The sequence below is a fragment of the Sceloporus undulatus genome, chromosome 7 (assembly GCF_019175285.1).
Source record: "Sceloporus undulatus isolate JIND9_A2432 ecotype Alabama chromosome 7, SceUnd_v1.1, whole genome shotgun sequence".
NCBI classification, from domain to species: Eukaryota; Metazoa; Chordata; class Lepidosauria; order Squamata; family Phrynosomatidae; genus Sceloporus; species Sceloporus undulatus.
This window is the reverse complement of record NC_056528.1, coordinates 345261-355265: the sequence shown is the minus strand read 5'-3', so window position 1 is coordinate 355265 and position 10005 is coordinate 345261. Positions and strand designations below refer to the sequence as shown.

Genomic DNA, 10005 nt, shown 5'->3' with positions numbered 1-10005 from the left:
GAGCATAGTTGGCCAAGACTGGCAGCCTTGTCCCAAAAGGTACCCTCATGCTTGTTCTTCTGGAGCATCCTGAGGGTGTCTTCCACTTGTGCGCCTGCCTCATCGGGTTAGTTGGCCCTCCTGAGAGAGAGAGAGAGAGAGAGAGGATTGTGCAGCTCTCTGGATGTGCTGACTGCAAATCCCATCAGTCATCATAGCCAGGGCTGAGGGATGTTGAGGGTTGAAGTCCAACAACACAGTTGCCTCCTCCTTCTTGAAGCCAATTGTTGGTGCAAAGTAACATGGCTGGCCTGTGGCAACATGACTCCCAGTGTTGTGCTTTGTGGCTAGATGATAATCTGTATTGCTGGCAAGCTCTTAGATGGGTGGCTTGGGTGCAGGAATGGCCCTGAATCCAGAGCTGAATCAGACTTGGTAGCACACTTGTGCCTTTCATGCCTCCGTTTTGCAAAATGCATCAAAGCACCACCCCCTGCGGTGTGTGAGGTTTTCCAGGAGGGCTGGGGGAGAACGCGCATGGGGTGCCAAGAGACACACGTCCTCCATTCATTCAATGGTGGGACTTTTTGACTCCATGACCCTTAGCAGTTAGTTTTCTCCTGGGGAGAGAGGCTGCTTCTTTCCGGAGGTATCAAAATCGCATTAGAAACGCATGCATGGAAACTCTGCTTAATCCAGTGCATGCCCTTTTAAGTGCATTTGCAGCTTTGTACACTTAGTCGCTTTAGGCGTTATGAAATCCCAAGGTTGCTTTTCATGGCATTCACCAAGAGAGAGTCAAGATTGAGACGATCAGTGCTGTGCCCTTCTGGCTGCCTGTACTTCACGCATGTAGCTGCGCAACCCTTCCCCTAGCTGCCCTTTGCTCTGTTTACACTGCAGCCAAGAAGCGGAGTCCTCAGTGGAGGAGAACAGGGCTGGGCTGCTTTGGTCTGATGCGCAAGTGCTCCATGGCGGAGCAGTGTGATGCATGAGCGCTAAAGCAACAGCTGTGTTGCGCAGGAGGAGAAAGGAGTGAAATGCATGGGGAAGACCTCAGCTGTGCCTTTGGATGGGCCATGCCACAAGTCAGACCTAGACCGCAGCAAAGCTAGAATACCTCTCTAGGAATCTCCAGGTCCTCTGGTGCAACTCTATGGTCACCATCTGCCAGACGTTGATCCCAGAATCATGCTGGAGTGGTGTCTTCTCTAGGATCTTCTAGGTTCTGACAGTTGCAGTGGAGGACCTTGAGAGTCCTAGAGAGGACACTTGAATCCAAACCCAAAGTCATCAAACCCGCAAAGGGCCAACTGTATTTTGCAACCTCTGCTGTGAAGGACATGTCTGTGTTTGGTCCCAGAAGTGTGGCCCAAAAGTCTCTGCAGGCCCCAGAACACTTGCTTTTGGGACTGCAGTTCCCAGAATCCCTCATCCATGGGGATTGTGGAAGGTGCAGTCCAAAAGCAACCCCCTGCCCAGCATTACTGATTCCGTCATGAGAAGCCGGGCTTCTAAACTGGATCCCATCTAAGCCATTGGTTCCCAAACTTCGGTCCTCCAAGTGTTTTGGACTCCAGCTCCCAGAATTCCTGGCAGTTGCCCAGGCTGCCTGGGGCTTCTGGGAGTCGAAGTCCAAAACTATGAGGAGCAAAGTTTGGGATCACACTGGTCTAAGCCAGGTTCTACTTTTCATCCTTTTTTGGTGGGGAAAACCCCCATAAGAGTCGGAAGGGAGCCCAAGGGTCATCCAGTCTGACCCGCTGCTTCTGCCATGCAGGAATACCCAGAAGAAAGGCACTTCTGAGCCATGGCCACCCAACTCTTTGCCTTCCTTTCTGACCCGTTCCCTCTTTTGTTCCATAGACATACTGCATTTGAACCTTGGCTTGGTTCGTTTCTCTCACGTTGCTGTGGAGGACCTAAAAATCCTGAGGTGAAAGCTGTGTGAAACAGGACACAAAAGGTGTAAAATGGTTGTGCTGCAAAAGCTGGGCCTCGCTGCAAAGGAGGGAAATCGCCTCAGAGAGGTTTAGGGATTCCCTCAGACTGAGGCAAAGTTCCCTTTGTAGAAGTGAGGCCTACACTTAAGGCAAACTTTTCATGGGGTTTCCTTGGAAAGGGATTCAAAAATACTGTATATATCAGTTCTAAGGAGCAAAGCTTGATGTTGCCATTTTATATCCTAAGGGACACTGTTCTACTTACCCTTGGACTGAATGGGACTTGAGCCTCCATGGATTTTGGCCTCCCAGCAGATGGAGACCAAGGGCCCTTATGCTTCATTTCTGGGTTTGGACCTTGGCTTTGTTTATTTCTCCCACATTGCTGTGGAGAACTTTAAAATCCTGAGGTAAACATCGCCTGAAACTTGGTGTAAAACACATAAATAAGTGTGTTGTGGAAGCCGGGCCTTGCTGCAAGGAGAAAAATCCCCTCAGAGTGGTGAAAAGTTTCCCTCAGGCTGAGGCCAAGTTTGTAGAAAGGAGGCTTTATTATTATTATTATTATTATTATTTGTATCCCACCTCTCTATCAAAGATAATCGAGGCGGCTTATACTGTATATTAATAGTAAAGCCATCACACTTTGACAAAAGTGTAAAACTGTTGCCAAAGGATCTCAAATCCTGAGGTAAATGTTGCCTGAAACACGACATAAAATGTGTAAATAAGTGTGTTTTGAAGGCTAGGCCTTGCCTCAGTGAGAAAAGTCTCCTCAGAGCGGTGCAAAGTTCCCCTCAGACTGAGGCCAAGTTTGTAGAAAGGAGACTTAATATTATAATGATGATGATGATGATGATGATGATGATGATGATGATTTGTATCCTGTCTATCAAAGATAAAGTTTCCCTCAGGCTGAGGCCTACTCCTGACAGGGAAGCCCTCACGCTTTTACAAAAGGAGCTCCTGCCAAATAAAACTCAGGGCAGCCTTCCTTCCACATCCCAGCGCTCCTCAATGTGTTGGACTACAACCCCCATCATCCCCATCCAACATGGACGCTGGAATGGTGGGAACCACGGCCCTCTCTATTAGACCCTGTCAGCTTCCGTGTGTCTGAGGGGGATCCAAAGAGGGCATCTTTTCTCAGGCCAGTTTATTGGCCCACAGCCACAGGCCAAGGAGCCGCATGGTTTGGGGGGACTTGTGGCCGAAAGGCCTGGGATGATGGGGCTCCATAAAAGGGACCCCAAAACCTCCCAGAGAGGCCAGTTGGAGCTGAGCTGCCAAGAGCTGAAGAAGAATAAGAAGAGCTGAAGGCAGAAGATGGGAAGAAGGCAGGTGAAAAACCCAAATCCCCGAAGGCAGGAGCTGGGAAGAGCTGAGCCAGGAGGAGAGCCTGGGAAGCAGCTGGAAGGAAGCCTGAAATGCTGCGAAGGAGGAGGCAGAAGAGAAGGAAGAGACTGTGGCAGCTATTAAAAAGAATCAGCAAAAAGTGCTGACATCTGTTGGGTCTTGTTGGATCATGGGATGATATCACTCAGGGCAGGGGATCATGGCCATGCATTGCCAGCTGCCGCTCTTCTGACAAGGCCCTGTCCGCTTGTGTCACTAGGAGCCCAAGCAGAAAGGGAAAGACAGCCAGGCCTTCTTTGTCGTTCTCCCTTTTCTTAGCACCAGCAAAGCGGCAAGACCGGTTGCGTGAGGCTCTGAAGGCGTGGAGGGAAGACGCAAGGCCTGGCTTCGCCCACTGGGCAAACTGGCCCAGCCATGCGGGCCAACAAGGCGCCTGTTTGGGCTTGCAAGGCTTCAGCCTCTGAACTCTGTCAGGACTGCCTTTCACCCACAGGGAACGAAAGCATCAGGACTGGGTCTAAATGCAGGGAAAGCAACGCTCAGGCGTGGCCATGGCGGCTAGTGGCCACCAGAGGGCAGCCGGGGCCCTGTTTTGGGAGAGGGCAAAAGGGGGCACAAAGTTGCCCCAGCAGAGCAGAGGCACCTCCAAATATAGGGCCACTAGCAGCTGAGGAAGGGTCACTCCCTCCCTTCCAGAATGTTTCTGTTTCCTCAGGACAGGGGAAAAAACAAACCCAGAGTCTGCTACCCTTCAAGTCCCTCCACTGAGCTATGAAACTCATTCTGGGGCCAGACACAACCCTCTCTTTCTCAGCCAGGCCCACCTCACAAAGTTGTTGTGAGGCTAAAGTGGAAGCAAGGGTCCTAGACAAGGGTCCACTGGAGGACAAGTACAGGAAAGATTCCTCTCCAGGAGAAAGGGGTCCAGGGACATTGTGGGGTGGAGTTGCCCCAGAAACACCAGCCTTGGGGGCTCCAGTCTGCCTAAGCTTTCAGTACTCAAGATGGCCTACTCTCTGTTAGACCATTAAACTCCATGGAGTTGTCCCTTCCAGGCTGGGAGCAGCTGCGCTGGTTATAAAGCAAAGCTGGACCCTGGTGCCCTTCTCTCGGGGCTTGCGGGGCTTGACTCCACCACCTTCGCCAGCTCCTTCTGCAGCTACTCCTCATTGGCCTGGGCTGAGCACTCAAGGACTTACTCTTTCTTCTGCCTTTTTCCCACTCCTTCCTTCCTTCCTTCCTTCCTTGACCTTTGGACTGCCGTCCCTTTGTACGTCTCAGCCAGCCTCCTTGGCCTCACCCTGACTGATTTCGATCCGCCCGGCTCCATCCAGCAGCCAGGCAGGGCAAGGAGCAAGGTCCCTGGAAACAGCACCCAGGGAGGAAAACACAACTCAGCCTGCAAATGCCACAACACAGGAAGGAAAAACACAAGGCTTTTATTTTATGGAGTGTTCAGAGACATGTGTGTGCGTGCTGGGCTCCGTTTAGCGGAATGGCCCCCTTCTCTGCCAGGAGAAAAGGGCAATTGCTGGCAGCACCCCAAATGCCCCAGGGCTGCCCTTTGGGCCCCTTGCTCAGCCCCCTCCTGCCCCGTTTGTGTCTTCTTCCTTGTTCATACTTGTTCTCCCTCTTGTCCACGTGAGTCCCCCATTTTCATCTGCGAAATGCCTCTCCTTTTGGTCTGGCACCCAGAACCAAGTCTCTGGGCCTGGAGGGTGTTTGTGTGTGTGCAGTTGTGCATCTGTGGGTGTATGTCAGGCCAGGAAATGTTGGAGAGAGCAGAAGGGAGGCTGTGGAAGAGACAGCTGTTCCTGCCAGTAAGGCCTCTCGGCAGCCATCCCCAAAATGCCACAGTCCGGCAGAAAGGTGACCACTCTGCTGCTCCTTCCTGGGGAGGGCACAAGGCCTGGCATTCTCTTTACAAGTCCCTACAATCAGACAGATGTTGCGGATGCCATGGGAGAGGTCCCTCCGGCCACGGGATCACCAGCACCCCATAGACCCTGGCTCTTTGACATCTGACATTCTCTCCAGGAACCGTGCTCAGAAGGACCTGGTCCGTCGGGAATGTCCTGCTTGGGCCCCAATATCCTCCTGGCCGCCATTGGCAGGAGTCCATCCATCCGTCCGCCCGTCCGTCCCTCTGACGCAGCAGGAGCCTCCAGGGCTCAGGTGCCTGGGGGGTGCTGGCAGGTGAACTTCCTCAGCTCGTCCCAGAAGAGGAGGCTGAGGATGGTGTGGGGCCCCAGGCGCAGGTAGGCTGGGCCCAGGCCTTTGTAGAGGGCCAGGAGGCCTTCCTTGCTGGTCACCTGCACAAAGCAGTCCAAGAAGCCCCGGTAGTGCTTGCCCTGAGGGAAGGAGAGCAGGAGCAGGGGGAGAGGTGAGGACAGCTGGCAAAGCGGCCTACCTCTTGCACTACAGCTCCCAGCATCCCCACTCTGCCAAGGCCCCTTTGTGCAGAGCCTTACCACGCCCATCTCGTCCACCGGCTGATTGTAGAGCCTGGTGCTGACCACGTCAAAGGGGGTCATGGCCACGGCCACAGCCACGCTGCTGATCATGCCGCCGGCCAGGGCCACCATCCAGCTGCCCTCCTTGAACCACTGAAGGCAGGAGAGGCAAACAGTTAGCATTGCGCTCATGCTACCATCGTCCTGCATTGGGATCTGGTGACTGGGGCACAGAAAAAGTGGTTGTGCTTTCCCTGGAGACGAGCAGAGGCTAGAGAAGGCACCGGCGGGCACCAACAGCTGCCAACGCGGGCAAATGTCGAAGGGAATGGGGGGGGGGGGGAATTGTGGAGGAAGGCTACTAGCAAGGATGGCTTCTGGGTCATCTCCAGTGCCTGAGTACAACAGAATTCCTAGCTGGAAACTAAAGCAAGGCTGCAAGAGCATGCAAGTTACACTATGGAACTCCCTGCTACAAGATGGTGGCCAACTCAGAAGAGGACTGGACAACTTCAGAGGGAGGACAGAGCCCTCAGTGGCTACTAGCCCCTCTGGCACTCACCTGGTGCTTCCCGACCCAGTCCTTGGCTGAAGCAAAGGTGGCCAGCTGGACGGCGGAGCCCACCATCACGCGCGGCACGGCCCCGTTCACCCCTCGCCAGAGGCCCAGCAGACCTTGCGTCCTGTAGATGCTCTCAAAGGCCCCGGAGACGCTCTGGGGACATAGAGAGGAATATCTTGCAAAGCCAAAGCGTGGACTTGCAAGGGTGGGGTGTGTGCATGCGTGTCTCTGTGAGTGTTTTGCAGAGCAAACTTGCTGAGGTGACCGGAAAGTGATCCGTGCCCAGCAGCAGCAGGAGCGGCACCACAAACAGCCAGCGTCACCAGGTGCCCTCCACCCCGTCCTGCCCACTGGCCTCCAGTGCCCAGCGTCACCCCTTCCCTCCTCGCCTCAGTTGTTCCCTTTCCCGCACACTCAGCAACTTTGGATGTTGCAAAACAGTCTCTTTTGTCCTCACGCTGGGTGAAGCGAAAGGGCATTTGCCAAGTAAACAACAGAGAGGGAGGGAAGGAGGAGGCTCTCTTTTGGGGCAAAGAGGGCAGGATCCCCTTCAAGCACCCCTCCCCCTTGGCTACCTGCCCGGACCTGATCCCCGCCTCGGCCTCCTCGGTCTCTACCTGCCTAGCCATCTTTCACCTCCCCTATCTGCCTACCTAGGCCCTCTGCCTTTCCCTTGTGTATGTCCTGCATCTTCTCTCTGTCAGAGCTGAGCGCAGCCACAGAGAGGGGAGAGTTCCCTCCTATTCAAAGGGTGCATTTAGGGGGCCTCCCCCAGTAAGACCTCCTAACCCAGTGCAAGAACCCCCTTCCTTTTTCCCCACCAGGCCCCCAGCCCCCTGCCCTGTTGGAAGAGCCAGCTCACCTGGTGGTTGTGTTGGTGCCCCACGGCAATGGCAGCCACCGTCTGGGCCTGGAGGTGGGTTTTCACCTGAGAGGAGCAAAAGCAAAAGTGAGGAATGGGTCCCGTGGGGTCAAAGAACTTGCTCTGCACAAATATCCCACCAGTCCTGGTTTCCGTTGGCTCCGGCTCAACTGGGTTCCCACCCACACAACACATTTTCAGCACTTCAACCCCGTTTCACCTCCATGGACGCTCCCTGTGGAAACCTGGGGTCTGTATTTTGGAGACGAGTTTTAAATTAGCTGTTGGAAAGCACTTGTCTGATGTCCTGGACTACAGCTCCCCAAGGGCCCTCTTCCCAAAGCTTGGGAAGCTCTCTAACAGGGAACTTCCCCAAAATGTAGGGTTGCCATCGGTTGGAATAAGTTGTTTGCTTGTGATTTTACCAATTATGTTAACAATGATCTCTTCTGAGAGAAGGTCACCACCACCTCCTCTGCCAGTGTCCCATGTAAGTGAGGCTTGGGCTGAATCCCTTGTGGCCACGGACCTCTCAGTGGCCTCCTATGAGAGGGTGACAGTGAGGTGGCCAAAGAGACAGTTCCAGGACAGAGGAAAGGGCTGGGTGCAAATCTCCAGCTCAGCTAGGACAGCAGTAGTTGGCTCCAATCTGCAAGGACTGGTTGGACTTGCAAAGCATTCCCGAGCTGCAGTCCTTTCCCTCCTTCCCTCCCAGTCACTTACCCTTCACCCTCCTCTGCAACTGTGGCTGGCACTTCAGGCATGGCACTCCATGAAGTGACCAGGGGCCACCTCTAGCTCTGAAATCTCCAACTTGGGATGGTCCTGGACTTGCAACCCCAATGACCCTGTTGCTGGGATTGATGCCAACAGCCAACCTGCTGTCAGTCGGACCCCTGCCCACACGCCCCACAAGAGACTCACCAGATAGGCCGGACTGGCCACAAACGCTCCCAGGGCCCCGGCCCCGGCTCCGGCTATGATGGTGCCCCCCGGCCGCTGGGTCAAGCCGACATCTTCGGCGTGCGAGTAGAAGTAGAAGCGCACCCCGTTCATCAGGCCCTGGTAGAGGAGCCCGGCCGCCAGCCCCTTCTGCAGCCCCCCGAGCCCATCAGCCCGGCAGACGGCCACCAGCGCCTGCAGCACCCCTCGGTAGTGCCGGGGGTAGGTGCCCCGTGACCGGAGCTCCCCCTGCAGCTGCAGGCGCGTCTTAACCACCTCCAGAGGGTTGGTGAAGATGCAGGCCATGCAGCAGGCCGTGGCTCCCAGCACAAAGTCCACGGGGGGTGAGACCGAGACCACCGCAGGGGCTCCGTGGGAGGGATCCATGGCGCAGCCCCCTCCAGGCCTGGCCCTGGGCAGGGGCAACGTGGCAGAGCAGACAGCTTCCAGCGGGGTGATCAAAGGGCCAGCAGCGTGCCCAAGAGGTGCCAGCCTCGAGGGAAGGTCTGTGGGTCCAGAGACAAGTGCCACCACCTTGGAACAGGTGGGCACCAAGTGGTTGCAGAGATACAGCTCAGCCACTTCCTTCCTGCAGGTGAGACCCCTGTGCAGGTGCCCAGGTGCCCTTCTCCTCCTTAGTGCCCGACTCCTCCTGTGGCATCTACTCCGTTGCACCTTAGCTCCTCTCCCGCACAAGTGCACTCTCTGGCCAGCTGCCTTCTGGCCTCCAGATTTTCTGCCTCTGAATGAAAGCAAGGGGCCGGGCCTGGCTATTTATATGCCTCTGTGCCAAGGAAGGGGTGGGCAAAGGAGGGGCTGGGGCTGAATGTAGGGGAAAGTTCAGCACTCTGGCCAGGCAGGGAGACCACAAAGGCACCGTCCAGCCCTCGCTGGCTTGTTTACAGAGGAATCATCTTACCCTGGACTGGCAGGAACAGCCTGTGCTGGAAGAGGAGGAGGAGGAAGAAGAGGTGGGGAAGAAGGGCCCACAAAGGGGGCTTTTGTGCCCAGGCCCAGCTGGGAACCCTGCTTCCCCAAAGCAGCCAAGGAATGCCAGGAGACAGCCATTGAACAACATTGCCAAGATCCGTCCATTCCACTCAATCTCTACTGCCAAGACTCTAGTCCATGCCCTAGTGGTTTCGCGACTAGATTATTGTAACCTCCTTCTGACAGGGCTTCCTCTTTCACACCTCCATCCTTTAATCTCTGTCCAGCATTCAGCTGCCCGTATTGTCACATCCGCTCGCCGCTTTGACCATGTTTCTCCTCTTTTATCCTCCCTTCATTGGCTCCCCTTCCCCTTTCGCATCCGGTACAAGCTTTTGTTACTGACTTTCAAAGCCCTCCATGGGTTGGCCCCTCCTTACTTATCTGACCTTCTTTCTCCTTACATTCCTACTCGCACCCTCCGCTCTGGTAGTCAGGGTCTCCTGTCACAATGTAGGACTACCACTGGCCCCTCCCGAATCCGTCCCTTCTCGCTTGCTGCCCCTTACTCCTGGAACCATCTTCCCCCACATGCACACCTCATCACTTCTCTACCCAGTCTCAAAACTCAATTAAAGACTATATTATTTAGAGAAGCATTGCCAGAGGTGAGCCCCTCTCTGACCCAGGAAGCCTCCTTCTAACCATCCATCAAGAAGCCAAGCCCTTCCTCCAGTCCATCTGCCTTGGTCCAGGCCTCGGAGGTGGAGAAGATCTGCTGGACCTGATCCTATTCCCCACCACCACTCCCTTCTTCTCCTTTTGTGTCGTGTCTTTTAGATTGTAAGCCTGAGGGCAGGGAACCGTCTGACTAAAACATTTATGTACAGTGCTGTGTAAACTTACAGCGCTTTATAAATAAAGGATAATAATAATAATAATAATAATAATAATAATAATAATAATAATAATAATAAT

General features: G+C 54.5%; 1 protein-coding gene across 2 annotated transcripts; it reads right to left on the bottom strand.

Annotated features, from left to right (window-relative positions):
• Positions 1-4697: 4697 nt before the first annotated feature.
• Positions 4698-9294, bottom strand: SLC25A34 (solute carrier family 25 member 34). Of its 2 annotated transcripts, none has more exons than XM_042480264.1 (5): positions 8080-9294; positions 7156-7221; positions 6294-6446; positions 5689-5884; positions 4698-5590 (listed from the first exon to the last, which is right to left on the bottom strand). In XM_042480264.1, the coding sequence occupies exons 1-5, from the start codon at positions 8482-8484 to the stop codon at positions 5325-5327; spliced, it is 1086 nt and encodes a 361-aa protein (XP_042336198.1). In that variant the 5' UTR covers positions 8485-9294; the 3' UTR covers positions 4698-5324. The 2 variants fall into 2 exon arrangements, with proteins under 2 accessions (XP_042336198.1, XP_042336199.1); XM_042480265.1 differs by having other exon boundaries at positions 5311-5629; positions 5750-5884; positions 8080-9289.
• Between the last annotated feature and the right edge of the window lie 711 nt (positions 9295-10005).

What these genes read in the sequence shown, in the direction of transcription:
- SLC25A34 (XM_042480264.1), bottom strand. Translation starts at nt 8,484, where the DNA reads ATGGATCCCTCCCACGGAGCCCCTGCGGTGGTCTCGGTCTCACCCCCC. An exon ending in ACTGGGTCGGGAAGCACCAG is followed by an intron (nt 5,885 to 6,293) that starts GTGAGTGCCAGA and finishes TCCTGCCTTCAG; the next exon opens with TGGTTCAAGGAGGGCAGCTG. An exon ending in TGGGAGCTGTAGTGCAAGAG is followed by an intron (nt 5,591 to 5,688) that starts GTAGGCCGCTTT and finishes TGCTTTGTGCAG; the next exon opens with GTGACCAGCAAGGAAGGCCT.